This window comes from Rhamphochromis sp. 'chilingali' (genome assembly GCF_963969265.1).
Source record: "Rhamphochromis sp. 'chilingali' genome assembly, chromosome: 3".
Lineage (NCBI taxonomy): Eukaryota > Metazoa > Chordata > Actinopteri > Cichliformes > Cichlidae > Rhamphochromis > Rhamphochromis sp. 'chilingali'.
The window spans coordinates 1,153,704-1,179,300 of NC_137931.1; the positions used below are offsets into that span (position 1 = coordinate 1,153,704).

At 43.8% G+C, this 25,597-nt stretch overlaps 1 protein-coding gene across 2 annotated transcripts in view; it reads right to left on the reverse strand.

Moving 5' to 3' along the window:
* Positions 1-25,597, reverse strand: part of nlgn4xa (neuroligin 4 X-linked a) — a 125,571-nt gene that overhangs the window by 11,548 nt on the left and 88,426 nt on the right. For both annotated transcript variants that reach the window (XM_080877630.1, XM_080877631.1), the window contains exons 4-5: positions 14,330-14,515; positions 9,867-10,656 (exon numbers count right to left, since the gene is read on the reverse strand). In XM_080877630.1, coding sequence (XP_080733756.1) covers positions 9,867-10,656; positions 14,330-14,515 — 976 coding nt within the window. The remainder of the gene's footprint in view (positions 1-9,866; positions 10,657-14,329; positions 14,516-25,597) is intronic.

The following is a 25,597-nucleotide window of genomic DNA, read 5'->3' on the forward strand; positions in this document are numbered from 1 at the left end:
CGTCTCATGATGGGCATATTTGGCGACCAGAATTTCCTAACCCTGCTGTGCTACCTGGACGACCTGCTTGTTTATGCACCCAATGAAGCAGAGGCTCTCAGGAGGTTGGAGATTGTGTTTAGCAGACTACGTGCCCATGGACTGAAGCTGGCCCCCAAAAAATGTCATCTGCTCCGAAGGAGTGTGAGATTTCTGGGCCATGTTGTGACTGAAGGCGGGGTTTCGACCGATCCTGACAAGGTTAAGGCGATCACCGCTATCTCAGAGGCTGATCTCATGATGGAGGACGGGGTTACGCCATCCCAGAAGAAGATAAAGTCGTTTCTGGGTATGGTAATGTATTACCAACACTTCATACAGGACTGTTCTAAGATTGCCAGACCCCTTTTTACCCTGACTGCCGCTCCTAAAGGAAAGAAAGTAAATGCCCGAGGTGCTGCTTCTTTCCGGAGGCTCAGCCCAAGTGATTGGAAGAAGGAGCATGTTGACTCGTTTCAACGCTTGAAGGCTGCACTCCTTGACTCCGTTGTGCTTGCTCACCCTGATTTCAACAAACCATTTATCTTGTCGACAGACGCTTCACAGGACGGCTTGGGTGCTGTGCTGTCACAAGTCCAAGAGGGCGAGAGTAAAGCACGTCCCGTTGCATTTGCCAGCAAGGCCCTCGCCCGTGCACAGAGAAACTATCCCGCCCATCGCCTTGAGTTTCTGGCGCTAAAGTGGTCTGTCTGTGACAAATTCAGCCACTGGTTGAAGGGGCATAGCTTTACCGTCTGGACAGACAATAACCCCCTAACATATATTCTCACGAAGCCCAAGCTTGATGCATGTGAACAGAGGTGGGTGTCAAAGCTGTCCCCCTACGACTTCAGCATCAAGTACATTCCTGGCAGTAAAAATGTCGTTGCAGATGCACTGAGCAGGCAGCCATTCGTTCACAACCGTGTTAGTCAGAGACTCATGACTGAACCCTATGCAACCCTGTTAGAGGAGTCGCAACAGGTCAAAGAAATCTCGGTTCAGGATGCATTCAGGCTCAGTGCCAACCACCAAAGTGTTGAGTGTTTGGCCCCTGCAGAGAGCCTAGGGTGTTGTTCCCTGACTAATGATGAAGTTTCCGCAGTCTTCGCAGGCCACGCTGAGTGGGACCAAGGCTCAAAACAGAGAGCAATCTCCTGGTTGACTCAAGAGCTAGATCGGTTTCCCTCACTAGGCCAGAACACCTTGTCTGCCTTCTCGCTCCAGGAGCTACAGGAGGAGCAGAGAGCAGATGTGACACTGTCTCAAGTCATTCCGTTCGTCGTACGTGGTCGGCGTCCATCACGTAGAGAAAGAGCTCACCTGTCGCACAGAGCGCAAAAGACGATGAAACAGTGGGAAAAGTTGAAAGTGTTGGATGGTATCCTGTACAGAGTGAGCAAAGACCTGCTCACTGGCAAAAAGCGCCATCAGTACGTGACCCCATCCACATTAATCAGTCAAGTCCTGTCAGGTGTCCATGATGATGCTGGCCATCAGGGCCAAAGCAGAACTCTGTACCTAGCCAGGCAGAGATTTTTCTGGATCAACATGGAGCATGACATTCGCGAGCATGTCAAGTGCTGTAAACGTTGTGTTGTCAGCAAAACACTCGAGCCTGAGGGGAGGGCTCCTCTTGAAAGCATTAAAACTACCGGTCCTCTTGAGCTCGTCTGCATAGACTTCTGGTCCGCAGAGGATCACAGGGGCAAGAGTGTGGATGTTCTAGTAGTGACTGACCATTTCACCAAGATGGCCCATGCTTTCCAGTGCTCAGATCAGACGGCAAAACAAGTTGCACGCCAGTTGTGGGACAGATATTTCTGTGTCTATGGCTTCCCTCAAAGGATCCATTCAGACCAGGGCGCCAATTTTGAGAGTGAGTTGATCCAAGAGCTGCTGCAAGTGGCCGGGGTGCAGAAGTCAAGAACGACACCTTACCACCCTATGGGTAACGGTCACACCGAAAGGTTTAACAGGACCTTGGGAAATATGATCAGAGCCCTACCTCCGAGGGAGAAGCACAAGTGGCCTCAGATGTTGCAGACATTGACCTTTGTCTACAACTGCACCGCTCATGAGTCCACTGGTTACGCACCGTTCTTCCTAATGTACGGGCGTATCCCCAGGTTACCAGTGGATGTCATGTTTCACAATGTTGCAAGGGACAATGATGTAACAGACTATGACAGTTATGTAAAAAGGATGAGAGATGACCTCAGAGAAGCACTCGCATTGGCCCAGACTAACACCGGAGCTAGTCAGCAGCGTCAAGCAGACCTGTATAACAAAAAGCAGAAAGGTGTTGACATTGAGGAAGGAGATCGTGTCCTTTTGGCAAACAAGGGCGAACGGGGTCGTAGGAAGTTAGCTGATAGGTGGGAGTCGACCATCTACACTGTGATCTCCAAGAACCCCACATGCCACACGTATCGCATCAGGAACGTCAAGAGTGGACAGGAGAAAGTTGTCCATAGGAACTTGCTTTTGCAGGCTAATTTCCTGCCCATAGAGTCCGAGGGCGAACCAGAGATGTCTTTTGCCAGTGAATCAGAACTCGGCCAGGAGCAGAGTCAATCTGATGGAGAATCCCCTGTCGCTGATCCTGAGGACGATTGTACTGAACGCACAGCCCGTTGGGTGGCTCAGATGACGGATGACTGTGTCCCGGCTCCTAGAGGACCCCAAGAGTGTGACAGTATTGGAGACAGTGTCTGTGCGCAGTTGGATGATGAGGAGCATCAGGACAGTGACAGTGCCAGTAGTGAAGTAGCTGCTTACCCTGAAGTAGATGATGACAACAACAGCAGGGCTTGCACTACCCCAGTTGAGGAGGGAACACTACCAAGTATCAGTTACCCTGAAAGTCAGCCAGTCAGCGAGGTTGGGAGCCTCATGAAACATGGTGGTGTACCCCCAAGTAATGCAGCAGGCCAGATCAGGACGAGAGTGGGTCGAATAGTGAAGCCTGTGAATAGGTTAATCCAGACTATGAAGCAAAGAAACCTACAAACAGGCAATGTAGTGAGCAGCTTTGCCAAGAACTTGTTTCTGTGAGGGCTACTTGTTTTATATGTTGGGTGATTTTCATGTCAGATGTTAACACCTATTTTGAGATTGTCTTCAGCTCAGAGTACTATTCATCATATAGTAGCTGTTACCGTGTTGTTTGTTCAGGATAGTGTATAAGGCACTTTCTCTTGCGAGTAAACATTAGGGGGTCTGGCCAACTTTCTTCTGTTTACTCTCCCCATGAGTTGGGAAACATATTTGTTGCACGTATCACCGGGTAGTGAATTTCCAGATCATTGACAGTTACGAAATGTTATGTGACGCTCAGTTGCTCACCCTTACCTAACGGGTTTTGAGAAGTTCAGGGGGGAGTATGTAGCTGAGATATAATGTACGAATTGTGAACATTCTCAAAACTGTATTGTACATAGGTTATACTTTTTTATTGTGTGAACTTTATTTTTTGTGGAACTGAGGTCCCGTGTGTCATTGTTGAAGTGGGACATTAATCAGTGTAACGCCACCTGCGGCCACATTGCGGGTGTGGGGTTTCCTAGCCAGAGCTGTACGGACTCCACACTGGGTGAGGAGAAGCCTGCTGCCGCTGTGTGACACTGATTTTGCTGCTGCACTCTGTTTTATAGGAATAAACCCTGTTTCCAGCCAGTCCGTGTCTGTTGTCACAACGCAGTCGACCATTTCACATCTGCTACATGAGCTCACCCAAAACTTGCTGATTGTGACCTACACCCGTTTTCACACCTTGGCTTCTGTGATTAGGTAGAGGATCAATGGGGGTCCATGACCCTCTTGGGGACACTCCCATAGGGCTTAAAATCTGGGACTCTCCACCAATTGCTCTTAGAACTGATGAAGCTTCTCAGATGAAATGTTTTCAAGAAAGCCAGACGCTTTTCTTTCCAAGCCCCTTAGACTCTCCCTACACATACCTGTATCAGTGCACTGGCAAATCAAAAGTTCAAAACTTCTAAAACTTATGCCTGCTATGTGACAAATGGCAGAACTGTACAGCTGATATTCTGAAACTCAGCTGTCACTGCATCATCCAACACATCACATCAGTATGTTTCAGTCATATTGAAACGCTTCATCTTTAAGTGGCAGCCATGAAAGGCAGATAAACTGTTTTTGATGATGTGCCACTTCTTTAAAGAATTATGCTGATGTGTTTTGAACATTCAGCGTGCAGTTAAACCCACATGTACACTTATTATTCAGCTGTTATCTCAAACAACGTGCTTTGTAGTGTCAGTTTTAAAATGGTGATCTTTAGAAAAAACTATTAGCAATAAGAAAAAAGGATCAACGGTAAGTTCACATTACATAGGTCATCGCGGTTAGCTCTATCTTAATCTTAAATGTTGTTTGGGATTATACTTAATTACTTTCATCTCAGGAGAGCAGTTTATTTTTCCTCCTTTTTACTCAAGACTCAAGTTATTTGTAAGATACCATGGTCAGCAGTGGGCTGTGTCTATCTGAATATGAAAGCCTGGGATAGCACAGTGATGCAGTGATTAGCACTCTTACTTCAAGTAGGTCTCCCATCTACCATCTCCACACTGGGGTGCTTTGGAGTGTGCATGCTTTCACTTACTATGTGTTTATACACCTCTGCATTTAAACATTATTATTCATCTTTGGCTCTCTTCCACATTGTGTCTTTGTCCACATTTGTGTCTTTTGTCTTGGCTCCCACACCTCGCCCTTAGCCATTCGCAGCAGATGGCCCTGCCCCTCCCTGAACCTGGTTCTGCTGCAGGTTTCTTCCTGTTACAAGGTAACAGGTGGCTGTAGCTCAGGAGGTAGAGCAGGTCATCTACTGATCCGAAGGTTGGTGGTTCAATCTTTGGCTCCTCCAGTCTGCATGTCAAGTATCCTTTGGCAAGATACTAATCCCTCTGGAATGGATGCATTGGAGATGCATCCATTCCAGAGTGTGAATGTACTTAGAAAGCACTATGTATAGAGAAAGTGCTTGTGAGAATGGGTGTGAATGTGGCATGTTGTCTAGCTTTGAGTACTCCGAGAGAGTAGAAAAGCACTATATACGAACCAGTCCAACTCCACCTGGGTGTCTATTGTCTTGTGTAGTCTGGAAGAGGATTGGATGATGGGGTTGGTGCAGTTTTCTCTGCGGTGGAGTCGGGTGGGCTGTCCCGGACTCTGTGGGGCTGGGCGGTGCTGCTGCTGCGGGCCCCGGTCCGGATGGGCCTGGGCCCCCTTGCCCTGGTGGGTTCCGGAGTGTGGGGGTGCCTACTGGGGTCAGCGGGGGAGCTGGCCCCAGGGAGGGGCCGCTTGCCCCTCCCTCTCTTCCCTCCCCATCCTCAGCTGCCTCCCTATTCCCACTCCTCCACACCCACCCACACACGCAGGGCTTGGGGTGCAGGTGTGTCACCAGGGTGCAGGGGAGGCACTCCCCCTCTGTCCCCTTCTGGCCGCCTGTGCCTCAATTTTATTCTGCAACCTAGACATCCACATTACTCTTACTCTCACATAACACATACATATAGGGGCTTGGGGGTGGGCACGTCATACAGCATCCAGAGGATGTTCTGTGTATTCAAACCCACCTCTGGCGCTGGTGCCCTACCCTCAACTTTAAATGCATTTAGACACTGAGGGTTTTTCTGGAGGAGCCGTGCTGCTCTCTGAGAGGAAGCTAGTACCATGTTCTCCTGAGTTTTAAATGCACTTTAGAACAGCACACAGCAACACTACATATGAGCGGGCGTAGGGAGGTTTGGGGTCTTCACTCATCCCGGTTGTGTTAGCCGTCAGGGCTGGGGGGCAGGGAGGAGGTGCTGGCCGTCGGATTGGGGTCTGGGATGCGGAGCCTCCCTGCTACTGCAGATAAGGAGGCGGTCTGCTTTCCTCCACCCCAGAGAAAAGGGTTACATGTCCTGGGTCTGGGTACGGTTTTCCCTTCTGGGGGCGGGGGTACCTGGACCTGGGATATAGAGTATGTTTGGGGAGTGCGACTGTCTGTGCAGTGTCTATTTGTGTCTGTCTACACGTCGGGTGAGTGCTGAGTATTTGGTTGTGCATATGGGGTGGGAATGCATGTTTGTGTCCGCGTGCGCCTGTTCGTCTGTGTCTATATGTCAGCTTGGGTCTTAGACTCCACCTCTCTGAGGTATGGAGGCCTATCTCCCCTCACCACACTCCCTGCCGGTGGCTGATGCCCTCAGACGTTGGTGTGTCGGTGGTTCTTGGTGTCTGGGGCTGGGCGCTCATGTATGTACCGGCTCACTCCTGGTGGCCGATTGGCGGGGCGTGGCGCCTGTGGCCCAGCTGGGCCCCTTCTGGAGGGTGGGTGCCCTCAGGCCTCTGGGCCCGGTCCTCTCTAGTACAGCTGGTTGCCGGCAGAGCCCGCGGACACGTCACTGCAACCCCCTCTGGCCTCTGCTCCGTGGCTGCTTGGTGACCTCTCGTTTGGGGCTCTCCTCAGCTCTTCCCAGGAGGGTGACATGGTTCCCCCCCTGGTGGTCCTCCTTGGGTCCTCGTATTCTGGGGCCTCTGGATGTCTGGGGCCTGGATCTCCTCCATACCTGCTTCATACCCTGGTGGACGGGGCTGTGGCTCCCCACACTCCCTAGCAGATCGTTACATGGAGAAACCTTTGGAATGCAAGCATGCTGATCCACACAGGTGTGCACACAGGTGTACACACGGGTGTTCACAGACGCGGACTACAGCTTTCTTGGCTGCTGCCTCAAAGCACATTGTGCGCTGTCGATCTTGCGTGCTGCACAATAACATGTAATATTTAGTATCTACTGATATCTACTGTTAGCTAGTTTATTGTGATGGTGCTGTTTTTTTATTATGTTGCTCTTTTGTTTGTTTTCTCTTCTGTTTTTTTTTCTCCATACAGGTGATCCAGGTGTTTTGTTTGTTTTTCTTTCTTTCTTCCCCCCCCTTCTCACCGTCTCTTCTCCCCTCTGTTTTTCTTTCTCTCCCTCTCTTTCTTTCATTCTTTCTCCCTGTCCTATCCCCCAGTCATGTTTGTCCCTTGGTATCTTTCTTGGCCTTCAGACAACAATTCTGATGGCTAAAGATCCAAACGGGACAGGCAAAAAAAACAAACTCTATAACTGTAGGGTCTTTATCCTATTATATCAGGCACATTGTTGTGATTTGGTGCTACATAAATAAAATTGAACTGGAGTGAATTCAATGTTCTTCCAGTGTCTGCGTGAGTGCTCTTCAGGTACTTTGCTTCATCTCACAATCCAAAGTCATGCAGTTAATGGGATTATGTTAACTGGTTTTTCTAAATTGCCAATGGCTGTGCATGTGAGTGTGGATGTTGTGTGTCACTCTGTGTTAGCCCTACAACAGAGTGGCGACTTGTGATAGGCTGAAAGCCGACAGCTCGCTGATCCTGATGTGTCGGCGGGTCCGCGCTTTGTGTTTACGCCTGTTTTTGCACCGATTCTAAAGCTGTTAGTTTGATCTCTCTCCAAAGAATATTGACCGAACCAGCAGCAAAAGAAGATCCAACCCTTCACATAAACATCGTCATGAATTCACTCTGACTTTCACTGTTTTGCTTCGACCACGATGCACAGCTCCCTCTCTCTCTCTCTGTACTTCAAGAACAGTTTCCCTTTCTTCATTATTCGCTTGCTTGTTACGCACAAGTCTTCCATTGTTTACAGGCTGTCGGCCGCTGGTTTTTTTTTCTGTTTACATACTTCTGAAAAGAAAACCTAATTTCTGCCGTTCAATACTGAACAAATTTAAACTTTTTAAAATTATACAAAATGCAAAACGCTCAGCCGTGTCTCTAATAAAACCGCTGTAACGTCAGAGGTAACGTTCATAAGGTAATTAATGGTTTTCTTTCGTTTTTGATGTACTGCAGAATATTTTTATAAAATCCAGGCCAGGAAAATCACCTTCATGTTTTTCTGTGTTTTATCTTCAGCTACTTTGACACAAAGGCCTCTGCTTTGATAAAGCCTTGCGTGTGTCAGCTTCCTTTTTATAGATACAAAAATATGTAAATTTACTTATCTGAATTATAATATTTCTGACTGTCAAAATTTCCCAGATTCAAATCGAATCGAATTTAATAGAATCGTGGATCGAATCGATTCTAGAAATCAGTGACGATACCCAGCCCTAGTTAACATGCACATATGGTATCATGCTCAACTTGTCCAATTCTCTGTAGTGATATGAGGAAAAGTAAAAAAAAAAGAAACGTCACTCTGCCATGATTCATGACAGTGCTGTATTCTGTGCCCATTAAAAAAGCAGCAAGAGAAAAGAGTCTTCCAAAATGTCTGCAAGTCTGCCAGAATGAACACTGCAGATTATGAAGCTGATCATGACTTTATTTATTCGCCTTAAAGTGAATTTTCAGTATGAGTGGGCTGCAAACACGCTGATACCTAATCTCAAGGTGTGTGTGAAGCAAAAGCGTGATCCAAATATAAACAGCAAGAAAATTCTTTCATCAAACCCAGCACTGCTGCAGCAGCTGGGCGGATTTGACTTGTTTTATTAACCTCCACTTGATCTTTTTGACTCACATGTTAATCATTCAAACTCTAGGTTAGCAAGAGTTTATGTTCTGTCTATCCTTAGAATATTAGGTATTTATACACAGTATGTATTATAGGTTACCTGACGTGTATGCATGCCACCATACTGTCCTTTATTGTGTCACAAACATACAATAAATGCATCTCATTAGGGGTTGGAGGTCATTTTGCTGCACTAGATTGGATCCACCTATATTTCTTTCAATTAAATCATGACAGTCTTATTTTAAGTGATCACCTTTACCCTATGATCAAACATTTCTGTCCTTATAGGAGGAGTCATCCATTGCCCATTAGGGCTCACGGAGGTGTTTGCAAGTAATAAAATGATTTGAATCACACGTTATGTCTTCACAGTCACAGGATCTGATGGTGATTCATGGCTACAGTGAAAATTTTAACTGAAAATAAAAATAAAAAAAACTACAGAAGTAATTAAATGACTATTTGAATCCACTACAGTCATGAAAACACGTGGAGCTGGTTTCTTGAGAAACAAAAAACACTTTACGATGCTTTTTGCCACTTCACTCACAGTACAATTAAACCAGTTATGAGAATAAGAGGGTAGCGAAATGGGAATATGAATTTGGTTTCTTCCATATAGTGCTTTAAAGAAAGTACATTTCAAATAAATCTGATCCCAAAAGAATGGCAGATTAGCTTGGGTAAAAGACCGAAAGTTGAGGCACACAATGATGTGTGCTGCTGGTAAAGTTTCTGGGCTGCCTTTACTCGTAACAGCCATCCCTCAAGATTCTTTCCATTTATTGGAGATTATGTTTCGGAATTTCAGGAGTGGGACCACGCCTCCAAACACGCTTCCGGCTGTCATCTACAGAGGTTCCCCCAGTTCTGCAAGCTGATCGTTCTCGTTTACGTGCCCCACCCTCCCTCCCTCCTTGGTCTCCATTTTTTAACTTCTTCACTTCTATTTAGTGCACGGGGATCTGCCAGGGAGCCGTCGCCAGTCCCCTTCGAGGCCTTCCCAAAACAGCAGCTCAATTCATGTCAAAACATCACCTTTACCTGCTAAAACGCTGTCAAACCTAAAATGAGGACGTGGGCCCAGCGAGTGAAAAGCAATGCAATATCAGGGACTATAACATCTAATCCTTTTACTGAATCTGATGTTTTTGGCTTCTTTAATTATTTGTCTGTTTGTCTTGTGTTATTTTACACGTATTCAGAAGAGTTTGATACTACTGATTCTATAGAGGCATTAAATAGAAAGAGCAGTGAAGGAACAGAAGCACTTACCCTGTTTTAGCAAAGTTCGTCCAGTAGGTCATGACAACAGCACTTAACATCACGTCATTCTTGGAGAAATTGCAGTTGAAGAGATCCGTTGGGCCAATCATGGGGATTCCAAATACGTATGGGACTTCATCTCCATGAGCTGAGTCAGCCCAGCTGGGCTTCATGTCACTCTGACAGTGGTGATAGAAAGCATAGAAATATGTGGGCGAACCATACTGAGCATGGAGGTCAGCTGTGGCCACAGCTGGTGCCACCCACTGATGGTCAGTAAACAGAGCCACCAGGGTTTTGCGGCGAGTTTCTGGGTTCTCCTTGTCAGCCCAGTCAGTGTACATGAATTTGATGGTTTCACGGAGAGTGTCTTTGCCCTCAGGGTAGCCATACAGATGGTCAACAAAGTCAGAAACAGCAAAGTCAAAATCATTGGCAGACACGCCATCCTCACTGTCCACAATGCCATCAACAAATTTGAACCCCTCACCCTGATTGACCCCCAGCATAATGTCATAGTTCAGGAACTCCCCTTGCTCCATGAGAATCTGGGGGTCATCGGGGATCACATCACCATCGATCACTGGCCCGAAGGCAATGTGGTACTTAGCGGGTGTGATGTACTGCTCAATTAGTTCCTTGTAGTTCTTCTTCTGCAGACACTCCACCAGGTCGATGGTGTCCAGCATGTTGCAGCCCACCTTCTCAGCCAGGGCTCTTGTATATTTGGCAGGCTGGTAGTTGACTGCCCAGCTGGACAGAGCAGTGCCGCTCTGGATGATGGCTTTCTGGAACAGATCTGAGATTGGAATTCGTGTTAGTAATATACACACTTCACTGTATTCATGCTTTATGGTTTAAATTGGTATTGCAAAATCGGCAGTACTTTTCTCTTTCAAAACAGATTTTGATGGCACTCCAATCTATTTAACTGTTTGTCTGGTTACAGTGATTACTGAGTACATGCCCTTTTACCATTTAATTGAATTCAGAATCGCTGAAAAATTCTGTGAAAGTTATTTTCAGATTCATTGTCACACATTGTTAAAAACTGGTGCAGCAGTTTATTGAACATGGAAATACAACATATGAAACAAAAACTGAGTTTTCAAGTTCAAACAAGCTAGAAAGTCAGTATTTGGTATGACCACCTTTAACAAAGCCTCAACTCTCTTAGGCAACCTTTCACCTTGATAAAGCAAATGTTTTGCCATTTGTTTGTTAACACTATACCAAGCAAGACAAGCACAGTTATGATCTGGGAGAACTAATTCTCAAGCAATTTGATGTACATTATTCTATTGTAAGACTATAGTAATTAACCCTCTACGGCTCCTCTTCTTTCTTGGGTTTTGCTGCTTGAGGTATTCACTAAGCAAATGACGAGTTTTGGTCATCTTCCTGATGTACTCATGGGTCTTTGTTGTTTTATCCTGACACTCACTAGTCCTTGGCCACCTTCCGCTCAGCTTACGGTCTCAGGGTGCAGGACTTATGATCCCAGCAGGGTGTAAGCATTGATTGCCCAGATCTTGTTATTCCCATTCAGCTCACTCCTCAGGACTTGTTTACTCTCTGAAGGAATTAAGTGTTTACGGCTTTCCTAGTGGGCTCTTCATCATTCCCATTTGCCTGTGGGATTCCAAGGTACTTGTAGCTGTTTTCAATATCTCCAATGTTGCCTTCTGGTAGTGCAATCCCCTCAGTTCTGACTACCTTCCCTCTTTGTCCGAATGACGTTCCAATGTCTTTGCTGGAGTTCCGAGTCGTGTGGATCAGTGAACTGATGTCTTGTTCACTCCTGGCATACAGCTTGTAGCATGCCAGTAGTATGTAATATCTGTAGCCAGTCTTATTAACGATCTGGCTGAGAGTGTTCAGGCCTATGCAGAACAGCCGTGGACAGGTTAATACTTGGGAAATCCCACACTTAATGGCGTTTGCTATATACCCATAAAATTCCTGACATATGCGATTTGGATCTTGTTGCATTTGTACTGTTTTAGGCATTTCTGGATCCATGTCTGATGCAGTGTTGCAGCTTTTCTTATAGTCAATACAGGCGGTGCACAGGTCGGTTAGTCTGGTCTTACAGACTCGAGAGACTGCTCTATCTACACGGAGTTGGTGTTTTGCCCCTCTGGTGTTTCTGCCAGTTCCTTTCTGGGGCCTGCTGATGTATTGAGCCTGTTCATCTTAGCCGCTATGATGCCTTTCAGGAGCATCCATGTTAAGCTGAGGCAGGGTAATGGCTGGTAGTTGGATGGGACCAGTCTGGGGATCCTTGAGGATCAGGACTGTCCGGCCTTCAGTTAGCCATTATGGAGGCATCTCCTCCATTAGTAGCTGATTCATTTGTGCTGCCAGATCTGCTCATGTATTAGTTTCTTTTCGGTTAGCCAGTCCTCCAACACTTCAACACTTACAGAAAACATTTCTATCCATCTACCCTACATGTAAAAAATAAAAATAACAACATGTACTAAGTGGGTACAAAGTGTGATAAAATGTGTTGCCAAAGAGGTCATGACTACACATTAGTACATGATGATGTGATGTGGGTAAGACTTCTCAAATAACACTGGGCATGCAGACCAGTATAACAGAATTCTAAGAAGCCATGTCTCCATTATTTCCAGCACACATTTCATAGCAAATAATAGAATAATTCATAATATTTAATTTACGTCTTTCTGTCTCTAACGAATGAATGAATGATAAACTGGCATATAGAAGATATTTGCTGTTACTATACTTCAGGCTGGTTCCACATTCTGGAACATTGTTAGCATGACTTCTCGAGCTGCCAGTCAGTAAGTGGGCCACAGTGCGGTAGGAACACTGAAGCCATGGGTTCTATTTATATTCATGCAAACACAGTGGTGACTCAGCCGGGCTCAGTTAAAAGTATGTTATTCGGACAGAGCAGATGTTTCCCATAAAGCCTGGTTAGTCGTGTACAAGCTTTCACCACTGTCACTGTTAGTTAGATGTTCACTCTAAAACTAAACACACTGAAAGAGTGAGAGTGTTATCAGCTTCTGGTGTGCTGCTAATGCAAATGTTGAAGCTACATAAATCTTTATGGCAGCTTTACAACAGAGATCCAACTGAGGCAACAAGTGACAATACCTTCCTTTGTGAAGTCTGATGAAATGAAGGTTGCCTACAAGGGTGTATGGGCACCATGACTGCTGCAGCAATTGAACACAAGGGATTTTATATGTGTCTATCAAGCCATTCATGTTTCTTCAAGTACAAGATAAGGAAAATGAAACGCCAAAATAGCCATGACATAAGGAAATAAAAATCTTCCCTCGCATATTTGGTAAAGCGACCAAGAGACTTTTACCAGCAAGATAAAAATATACATTTTGTGCAGAGTTTTGTTTTTCACAAAGTTTTCATATCACAAAGAGAGGACAGCTGAAGGGGAACTGCGAGAACATTTTCCAAATCTTCCAAATCCTGTTTTTTGCTTGTTTGTTTGTTTTTACTAGAAGAATTATCTTTTGTGTTTTTTAATTAAAATTTTCCATATTATTGTCTGTAAACAAAGATGTAAATACAGTCTTTTTCTCATTCATACCTCATGCTCCAGTGTAAATGACTACAGACTGCATTTCAGTATCAAATATGATAAACAACCCAAGGAACGTGCATGTTTGTCATACGTATGAAGTGTTCTCTGTATTAGAAATAATCTAAGAGACAAAGAGCAAACACTCCATTTTCATACAGGAATATTTTTTGTTTGAAAAAGCTACAAAGTACACACGGTGAACAGGCGGGGCGATGGATATACAAACTGAAGCGCTTCCTCCAGCTGAGCAGAGCTTAGGTTTATATTGAGGTTATGTTCTCTTTTCTGTGGTTTTGTTTCTTTGTTTACAAAAATTGCCCATCGACCTCTAGTTGCTGTGCACAATTAAGTCAATTAAGTGTTTGATTTGCTAGAACTGAATATGAACGAATCCAGTCTATGTTTGAGAAAAATCTGATTACCTAGGTATACATATATCCACTCAAGGACAAATAAATACCTCAAAATAGTGTTGCCATTGTTAACTATTGCACATGCCCCTTGCCACAGATGTATGTAAATGCAAAGCAAGAGGAAACAGATGCAGGAGCTACTTGTTTGCATCCTTAATATCAAGGGTAAGTGAAGGATAGGTCTAAATAACTGCATGAATCTATTTAATACTGTAGGAGTTAATTTTAATTTTAACTAAACAAGAGAAAACAGATGTCTTTTTGCTACATTGTTTCCTCTACTATGAAATGTGTTATCATTTCAGGTCTGCTTTAAAAAAAACTTCCACGCTTCACGATTCACTGTGGGTTTGTTTTTGATGTGAAATCCACACTATATCAAAATAACAGCAGGAATTATAAACTGATGACAAGACCCCTGCTTTTGAGCATATATTACTGTGGTTGTGCCTTGATCCGTGAAAAAGAACATGTACCTTCTGAGTAATGTGAGAGGGTTAGCAGGCTGACACACGATGCTCCTGCACCAGAGCCAAAAATGGTCACTCGCTTTGGGTCTCCTTTGAAGGCCTGGATGTTTTCTTTGATCCACCTGAGAGCCTGAATTTGATCCAGCAGTCCATAGTTGCCCTTGGCTGCCTGGTCTCCTGTGCTTAGAAACCCTGTATTGGTGAAAACACACAAGAGAAAAGAGATCTATTCTTTACTTCCAAAAGGCACTGATTTAATGGGAGTATTCAAATTACAAGTAATTTTTTAATCTCTGAAATGCCTAGTACACTTTTTTTAATCTGGAGGCAAGTTAAACTGGTGAAATAGTGTTATATTTCTCATCTGAATCAATGTGACCTTGAGTATATTATGAAAACAGAAGATTGTGCTTCTCTGTATAATTATTTCAAAGCTGCACTTAGCTTCTTTTTAAAATCTTCTGAAACCATCTAGAGGTACTAGTGTGTACAATGCTGTAGAATATACTTGAAGAAGTACCTACTATCTATTAAACTTAAAATACTACCTATCATCCTCGTTTCTACAAGCACAAAGCAAAAGAACCAACCAAAAGCCCACAAATTTCCTTTAAATTTGCCTCTAAACTGTTATGCACAGAGTGTATGTGCACGAAACTGTCTGGTAAATGCTACCTCCTGCTGGTGACTTTTTTAAAAATAGGAATCTTATATATTAAAGTTTCAAAGGGAACTTGTGCTAAATTCCAGCTCTGTGTTATTATTTTCAGTCTGTGTTTCCTGTTTTATTTTGAAGGTCCAGGTCTGATGTTATGTATCTGGTTTTGCTTCCCCTGTTTCGTTAGGCCTGATCTGCACACAGCCGTCACATAACAGTGAGGTGATTTGAGCTATGCGACAAAGACACAATAACAAATCTCCAGCTGGAAACAGTGATTAGAAGATGGGGGCACTGGTGATAAGTGGATGGACATGGTCAACAACGATACTGAGGTAGGTTGTTGTGTTTTGACAACCCTGCTGGTTCTAAAGTGTGTCAAGAAAATATCCCTGTTGCACCGGCCTAGGGGGAGCCGGAGTGCAACACAAGGAAAACAAGAAAAAGAAAGCAAAGAAGTAAAACACACAGCCACTATTTGTTTTATTAATTCAACAGGTAGCGAGCATCAGGGTGGGCATGGACAAAACAACAAACAAAACACACTAGAAATGAAACAGAACTAACTTCCCTACAGTGAGAAAACCCTAAAAGAAAATACAAGCCTCTTACCTGTCTCCCTAACCGAAACACGAGAAAAAGGTTCTAAAAAGAAGCGGCTTCCCACCCCTACAGCTACCATGTCCAGATAGAGGTCTTTCTAAACTATTTCCACTGCAGCCTAGCTCTTCTCATCTCAGGAAACTCAGTCACACAGAACACAGGGCCGAACGCACGGCTCGCTACAAACAGGAAGTAGGAGAGGCTGCCGGCCCAGTCAGGTCCCAATTTGTAGCCGGCCTCATTCCATCTTCCACCAATGGTCGGCCTCCACCTGGAAACTTACATAACGCAAACATCACAGAGTGCAGAGGTTTTTTTTCTTCGTTCAATGCATCATTAAGTCCTTGCAAAAATGACACAAAGACAAAAAAATCACTGGAGAGCGTCTTTGAAAATGGAGAGAAAGCCAAAGATGTGACACCAGAAGAATCGGAGAGCGCCAACAAAAAGAAAGCTGCATTTAAAAGAAAATTTCAAGGATCATTATATTTGCATTACATCACCCAAACACACACACAGACAGTTTGTCCAACGTGAAACTGGTCCATGATAAAAAAGGGTTGGGGACCGCTGCCTTAAATCACCTTTTTTCCCACTGCCATGTCATTGTACCTCGTAAACAGGTATAAATCAATCAAATGGCCAGTGATACAGCACAATAGATGTCATGGAATGACTTTATGTGATGACCAAATTGATTTGAAGAACCACAAACATGCCTTGGCATGGAAATGTGCCATTTCTTACTCCAAATTTCAATTTTATTCAATTCATTATCATTCTAGCATTAAAGTATTGTCTGAATAATATCTGAATTCATCTCTATTAATATGCAGAATGATAAAAAAATAATTGTTATCGTTTACAAGCCACTCACTGTCAAGTACTGAAAGTGCTTTGAATTTGATTTTGCCCATGCCTACACAAACGGTTGGCCAGCAGACATCCATTTCAGTCAAGTGCCAGACCGAGCAGCTTGGCAGAAGCTTCCACATCCAAAACTTGTTGACAAATTAGCAAATGTGCCTAAACCCATTAAGAGGGTTTCTAAATGCTGACACTGGGGGAACTGGTGGAGCGTTCTTGCCAGGCCTGGGAGCTCGGCAGCCAAGCCGGGCAGCAACAGCCGGGCAGCAACAGCCAGTCCCTGTGAGTTAACCAAGAGTGAGGCAGGGTAAATGACAAATGGGATGAGGGCGGCTGGGTAAGAAAGGGGAAAGAAAGACAAGAGGTAGCCTTTGGCTTTTTCATAGAGAGCCGATCCTGTTTGTCATGGTGAAGTGGAAAGGATGAGAGAGATGGGATGGAGGGCAGGGTAAGGGGAGATTACAAGGGCTCTGGCAGCCTCGTACACCCTGTAGGATGACCACGGGTCCTGGCACTGCTCCCCTTCCTTTTTCCCTTCTCCCTTCAGTCTTTCATTCCTGTTCTTTTCCCCGTTTCTCTCTCCCCTCACATATCTCACCACAAAGAAGCCAAAGAGAGAGGCACGCCTATCAGGCAGTCTTCAGGATGTGTGAAGATTAGTCAGTGCTTCATTTCAAAGCACTATGTCCTCAAAATAGACTGCATGCATAACTAAGCCTACAGCCTAGAGATGCAGCATTGACAACATTTTAGAAGCACAGGCTTAAAGAAAAAAATAAATCTACATGTCAATTTGAAACATCGTTTAGACAAAACTTTTTGGGGTAAATTAGCACGTTACGTGTAGCACTGCATAACGTAGAGTTAAACAAGCTGGTGTTTCATTTTAATGATGACGCTAATTTCAAATAGACAAAAGGGACTCAAAGTTTGTTTGTTTTTTAAAGAAAAATATCAAAAGCTGAAAAATGTGGTTCATTAACACATTTTCCTTGTATCTGAGTCTCACCCAGTCCTCATTAGTAGTCCTACAATTCATCAGTCTCACCTGTTAAAGGTAGTTCCCCTACTGATTGTGGCACTTGTCATCTCTGGAATGATTTTAGTAGCCTGGACAGCAGGCGCCAAGGAAAGATTCATTTAGTGCCACTAGGTAATGGACGGGTTTTTGTACAGTGCTCTTCTGAGTAGGGCTGAACGATATATCGCATTTGCGATAATATCGCGACATGATCAAGTGCAATTTTCTAACCGCAAAGGCTGCGATTATACTGCGATTATATTATACAATTCATGGGCTGCATCCTCCTGAGGCCGCATTTGTAGACCGATTACGTCACAGCGACGCGCCGAAGGCTGTCCAAATTACTACCATATCCCAGAATTCATAGCGCGGCCCAGCCAAACTCCAGTTTCCAGCAATGGCGGCCGCTACTAAGTTTTAAAATTACTCATACTAATCTTTCTGGGTCACAAAATAAACTTTTAACATATTTTCAGGCGAGAAAGTAGCTGTGTAAACATCAAATATCTGCTCGGTTTATCAAGATATCCCATATTTGCAAAAGTGCTTCGACGTTTTCAGAGGCGTCTGCTACCCACCAGCTCGACAGCTAGCCGGGAGCTCGAGGGTTACTGATGCGGCCGAGAACGGCACAACTCCGGCACATCATTTTCAGATCACCGCGGAGTTTCGCTGCTCGGGTTAAACGTAATATATAAGTCACTTAGACAACCTAAAAATGTTATTGTTGGGCTTTTTTCAGTGTTTTGTTTGTTCGTGAGTAAATCGGTTTGGCTGAGATTAAAGTTATTAGATTAGATAAAATAAAACTTTATTAATCCCCCGGGTGGGTTCCTCCTTGGTTTTCACACAGCTGACTAAACGTCAAACAGAAAACTTATTAAACAGAAGTATGAGACAGTCGAGAATTTACACCAGTGTCTGGTTATATTTTAGATAGCAAGAAGCAGACGGCCGAGTTTATTAAACTCCACCGAGACAGCGGTGACGCTAATCTGAACTAGACCGTCCAATTTCACGCCTTTAAACTTTAAAGGCGTGTTTGTGTGTGTGTTTATACAATTGCTATTATGTTTGCACTTTATGTGTAATGTTACTGACTGCAGAGATCAGTAAGATGTGTGTATTTTTTATTTATTAGTTTTATTTATTTAATATTATTTTTTAATTGAATGACTGTCTAGTAGTTCACAGATGTCGAAAAACTGAGTGTGGTAAAGCCACTGATTTTTTTTTATGTATATTTCTGCAATCTGCACATTGTACTGACTTTCATTTTAATGTTTACACCAGGGTTCCTTGTCAGCACTTTATGCTCAGATGTTTGTAAGCTAAAAATAAACTATTGTGTATGTTCAAATATACTGTTGTGATTGAAGAAGTTAAATAAAAATGTCAGTCATCAATTCATGCATCACCTCATGTCATCATAACAGAGGTCTGTCTTCCAGGAAAGAACAGTTTAAAATTAATGTAATATAGTATTGGCCATACTATATGATGTATTGCTTGTCTTTGTTTAATAATACAGAAGACAAAGACCTTAAAAAATAATCGCATATCGCATCGCAATCGCAATATTGGGGCAAAAAATCGCAATTAGATTATTTTCCATAATCGTTCAGCCCTACTTCTGAGCACCCATAGTGCTTTACACAACCCTAACTTTATTCTATGCTCTACGTAAGTGCTTCCATCCCACAGACATTCAGACAACGTGGGGTTAGTATCTTGGCCAAAGATATTTGGCATACAGACTGGAGCAGACAAGGATCGACTGGTAGGCTCTACCACCTGAACTACAGCCACCAGGGGAAACCTGTAAGAGCTATTTGCACAAATAAAGAATAATCCTCAGACTTTTACCTTTACTGCTCCATAAAAGGTTAAAAGTGAATGTCCACAATTTAGAATTTTATTCAAGCAATTTAGCAGGAGCAAAGCAAATGAAGTAGTAGGAATCCTAAACCAAAAAGGACCTCAACAGCTACAGGCCGGTGGCTCTGACATCCCACCTGATGAAGACCCTGGAGCGGTTGGTCCTGGCTCAGCTTCGGCGCCTAATAAGCTCATCACTGGACCCACTTCAGTTTGCCTACCAGCCTGGCATTGGAGCGGATGATGCCGTCATTCACCTCCTACATCGTTCCCTCGCTCACCTGGAGACCGCTGGAAGCACTGTGAGAATCATGTTCTTTGATTTCTCCAGTGCCTTCAACACCATTCTTCCCTCGGTTCTAAAGGACAAGCTGGTGAACTCTGGAGTGGACCATCACCTCACTACCTGGATCCTGGACTACCTCACCGACCGACCACAGTATGTGAGGACTCAGGGCTGTGTGTCGGACAGGGTCGTCTGCAGTACGGGGGCCCCACAGGGAACGGTTCTGGCTCCGTTCCTCTTCACCATCTACACTGCAGACTTCTCCCACAATTCCACCCAGTGCTTCCTGCAGAAGTTCTCTGATGACTCTGCAATAGTCGGCCTCATCACTGATGGGGACGACAAGGAGTACAGAGGACTGAATCAAGACTTTGTGGACTGGTGCCAGCTGAACTACCTCCAGATCAACGCCAGTAAAACCAAGGAACTGGTGGTAGACTTCCGCAGGCACAAGCATTCTCCACTGCAACCACTGAACATCCAAGGTATGGACATTGAGGCTGTGGACAGCTACAGGTACCTTGGTGTTCATCTGAACAATAGACTGGACTGGACTCATAACTCAGACGCCCTCTACAGGAAAGGGCAGAGCAGGCTGTACCTGCTGCGGAGACTCAGGTCGTTTGGGGTGGAGGGCCCACTCCTGAAGACCTTCTATGACTCTGTTGTGGCTTCTGCTATCTTTTATGGCGTGGTCTGCTGGGGCGGCAGCATCTCTGCTGGGGACAGGAAGAGACTGAACAGGGTGATCCGAAGGGCCAGCTCTGTTCTAGGATGCCCTCTGGACCCAGTGGAGGTGGTGAGTGACAGGAGAACGGCGGCTAAGCTGTCATCCCTGATGGACAACATCTCCCACCCCATGCAGCAGACTGTGACAGCACTGAGCAGCTCCTTCAGTGGGAGACTGCGGCACCCACGGTGTGGGACGGAGAGATTTCGCAGGTCTTTCCTCCCCACTGCTGTCAGACTCCACAACAAAGACTTTAACTGAACAAACACACACATCCATACATATGCAATAACACTAAGTGCAATAATCCTTTCTGTCATCGTTGTATTTTTACTCAGTTGTATATAGTATTTGTATTTGTATTCTATTTTTATCTTATTGTATATTTATTTTATTTTATTCTACTGTATATAGTATTTTATTTTATTCTATTCTGTACAGTTGTGTACTGTATTTATTCTTATTGTATTCTAATTTTTGCCTCATAACTTTTGCACTGTCCACTTCCTGCTGTGACAAAACAAATTTCCCACGTGTGGGACTAATAAAGGTTATCTTATCTTATCTTATCTTATCAAATCACTTAAACTGTACCTAACTAACCTGCTCTGAGCCAATCTGATTTTGTTCTTATTTTGGTGGAGAGAGGTTTATCCCCTTGTTCTGAGTTGATGATAATCAGCCAACAGGAAAGGAGAATCCCCTGGGCATTCAGTGGAAGTATGACGTGAATCAAAATCCTCTTCTGAGCTGCTCGTCTCGCAGAAGACAAAAGGGAAGAACCCTGAGTATCTGTCACACTTTTTATGACCAGTGCCTGCAGTGCTTGGAAAAAGAATTAACATAAATTCCTGATTTTGAAATGTGTTTTATTTTGATGCCAAAGGGAAATAGGATCAGAACAACATGACATGAACATTTTTGGTATTTTGTTAGTAAAATAAGTCCATAATTTATTCTGCTGATGAGTCATTTTGGAAACCAAGTTGCTAATTGACATTATCAATATTGGTGTAGGGAAACCAAGGTCTTGGAGCAAGTTACACTAATGCACGCTAATGCAAACTTACTTCATCCACATAGAAAATCTGAGGTGAGATAAAAAATGGATTTTTACTAGAAAATAGCATCAGATGACATACAGAGTGAGTGACACATATGAAAGTGAAACTGGCACTGCAGCTCTGTGGACAGACGGTGGCCCGGCAGAATGCCAAGTGCTGAAGCTTTGGGCACAAACTGTTCACAGGCCACAGAGCGTATGAGTCACTGTGTTTAATTTAATAACATTCACTTACACTCATACTGGAAATGACAAGTATTTCTTTATCTCATTGAAACTTAAATGTATAAGTTACATTTAAGTTAAAAAACAAACTAGAATTACCAACAGGATGTGAATAAACAGCCACAATCTCAGACATACGTCAGACATAATATATGTTGCAACAAACATGTCAATATGTAAAGCCATTAGCAACATTGCAAATCTTACCTCATTTAAACTTCACCAGTTGATGTATCATGACATATAGCACAGCTGTCTAACACCAGGACCAAAGAAAATAATAGCTTGTTTCTATTAAAACTCTCTGACGACTCTTTCCAACCCATATTTCCTGATGAAGCCTTTTATGAAATGCAATGGAGAGTTTTTGGTTACACGTGACCATAGAGGGCATTTTAAACTGTATTTGAAAAGAGAGTGCCTTCCAAAGATCACCTCAAACAAGGATAATATGAATCTAAGAACCGCTCTTTCTTAAAACCTGTTGAGGACCATACCTGAGGTTGGTATATAGATGCATACATAAAAAAATGAATTAATAATCTATATAAAACAAGCAAATGATCTGCACTGGTGTCACCTTCTGTCTTTGGTAGTACAAAGAACAACAATAAATGTGAGCGTCGTGCTGTGACCATTATCGCAGCAGACAGCGGCTGCATGAACAGCTGGTTAACATGCAGCCACTATCATATTTCCAACACCCGGCTAAGAAGCACCTGAAATCCTGTTTAATTTCACCTCCTGACATTTTTCATCATCACAGTTTTCATGACAGTTGAGACAAGAAGCTACAAGGTGACTGAGTACTGCATCCATGCCCCCCCCCCCCCCCCCCCCCCCCCCCACACACACACACACACACAGTGAATATTACTATCCTGGATATTGTTATGAATAGGCTCAGGTCTGACTCACTATGGGTGCTTTCAGCGTTTATTGACATGGTGTTCTTGTTGTCCATGTGATGTACAGTGGGGCAAAAAAGTATTTAGTCAGCCACCGATTGTGCAAGTTCCCCCACCTAAAATGATGACAGAGGTCAGTAATTTGCACCAGAGGTACACTTCAACTGTGAGAGACAGAATGTGAAAAAAAAATCCATGAATCCACATGGTAGGATTTGTAAAGAATTTATTCGTAAATCAGGGTGGAAAATAAGTATTTGGTCAATAACAAAAATACAACTCAATACTTTGTAACATAACCTTTGTTGGCAATAACAGAGGTCAAACGTTTACTATAGGTCTTTACCAGGTTTGCACACACAGTAGCTGGTATTTTGGCCCATTCCTCCATGCAGATCTTCTCGAGAGCAGTGATGTTTTGGGGCTGTCGCCGAGCAACACGGACTTTCAACTCCCGCCACAGATTTTCTATGGGGTTGAGGTCTGGAGACTGGCTAGGCCACTCCAGGACTTTCAAATGCTTCTTACGGAGCCACTCCTTTGTTGCCCGGGCGGTGTGTTTTGGATCATTGTCATGTTGGAAGACCCAGCCTCGTTTCATCTTCAAAGTTCTCACTGATGGAAGGAGGTTTTGGCTCAAAATCTCACGATACATGGCCCCATTCATTCTGTCCTTAACACGGATCAGTCGTCCTGTCCCCTTGGCAGAAAAACAGCCCCATAGCATGATGTTTCCACCCCCATGCTTCACAGTAGGTATGGTGTTCTTGGGATGCAACTCAGTATTCTTCTTCCTCCAAACACGACGAGTTGAGTTTATACCAAAAAGTTCTACTTTGGTTTCATCTGACCACATGACATTCTCCCAATCCTCTGCTGTATCATCCATGTGCTCTCTGGCAAACTTCAGACGGGCCTGGACATGCACTGGCTTCAGCAGCGGAACACGTCTGGCACTGCGGGATTTGATTCCCTGCCGTTGTAGTGTGTTACTGATGGTGACCTTTGTTACTTTGGTCCCAGCTCTCTGCAGGTCATTCACCAGGTCCCCCCGTGTGGTTCTGGGATCTTTGCTCACCATTCTCATGATCATTTTGACCCCACGGGATGAGATCTTGCGTGGAGCCCCAGATCGAGGGAGATTATCAGTGGTCTTGTATGTCTTCCATTTTCTGATGATTGCTCCCACAGTTGATTTTTTCACACCAAGCTGCTTGCCTATTGTAGATTCACTCTTCCCAGTCTGGTGCAGGTCTACAATACTTTTCCTGGTGTCCTTCGAAAGCTCTTTGGTCTTGGCCATGGCGGAGTTTGGAGTCTGACTGTTTGAGGCTGTGGACAGGTGTCTTTTATACAGATGATGAGTTCAAACAGGTGCCATTCATACAGGTAACGAGTGGGGGACAGAAAAGCTTCTTACAGAAGACGTTACAGGTCTGTGAGAGCCAGAGATTTTCCTTGTTTGAGGTGACCAAATACTTATTTTCCACCCTGATTTACGAATAAATTCTTTACAAATCCTACCATGTGAATTCATGGATTTTTTTTTCACATTCTGTCTCTCACAGTTGAAGTGTACCTCTGGTGCAAATTACTGACCTCTGTCATCATTTTAAGTGGGGGAACTTACACAATCGGTGGCTGACTAAATACTTTTTTGCCCCACTGTATATGGATTAGTGCTACTCGTGGCATTGATGGTGAATGCTCTATGTTAGATCGTTGATTCTGTAGAGGCCCAGGCTGTTTCTTTTCAATCTGCCATTATTCTGTTTTATCAGCTGTCACTTACTGACCTTAAACCACACCACTAAGATTTACTTAAATTGCATTTTGCTCCATCTCTCTTCGGTTTCTCAATCTGGGATAAATATAATATAAATCTCACCAAGCTTGTCAACATTTTCAAGCTTCATTCAAACCGAATGCAAACACGCTGCAAATCTTTCTAAATTACAACAAAATGAATGTTCATCCTCCCATCTGTTTCCATTTCACTTTGCCCTTTGTTGCATTATGTTGTCATCAGTAAGCCAACTTTCATATGTTATTAAAAACATCATATATTAAGATTTCCTTTTTCTTTTCAAGTTTTTTGCTCAGGGTGGCTATAAAAAAGGCGACCGTAACCTGCAGCTGGAGATTCATTTGTAGTGACATTCTGAAATTAGATGCAAGAGACGCATACCTGAGATTCATGAGAAACAAGCTAACTGGACACTTCCTGCTCTCCACTGCTTCAACAAAAGCTCAAGAAAACAAAACAACAAAACATCACTTGGTCTTTGATAGAACCTTGGAGCTATTTATTGTATGGACACATTATTTTGGTGCTAATGCGGTACATTTTCTTGGGCATCAAATTCAACGATACGTTCTTTCGGTCCACGTTTACAGTCAGTGGCAAATGAATGGTAAACTGAGCATCCAAACAGGTGGCTGCTACAGCAAATACTCACAACATGAAGGTAATAGCAGTACACTGTGCATGCTGTCCAGAAAGTAATCTCTCCATGAAACATTAATTATCAGAGAGAATGGAAGGCGGTGATTTAAGATAAGCTTAGCAAGGTCAGCAGCTCTCAGCCATAGCCATGTCCAAACCTTCCTCGTGTCGCATGCAAATTTGCTGAACAGGCTAAATCAACTGAGCACAATCACTGGGGCAAGGGAAGGTGAAGACAAGGCATTTAAAGCGTGTCAATTTCTGGTAATGAGAAAGAAGAAGCTTTAAAGCCCACACGGGACATCCCTGGCATTAAACACTAGCTCCTCTGACTGACAGCACAGCAGTGGAACCAACAGACCACAGCTGTCAGGTACGTCAGCCACTGTGGGTGCATTTGAGGGTCACATCATGTGGCACATTTTTGGATGGCAGCAGAGCAATGAGTCACACTCACAATGGCATTATGATAATGACTGAAAAAGATATTCCTCTACTAACTTCTCTTTTTTTCACGTAAGCTGCAGATTAGCTTTGGTTGGCTAGGCTTCATCCTGTCTCTGCAGACTACACATATTTGACAGTA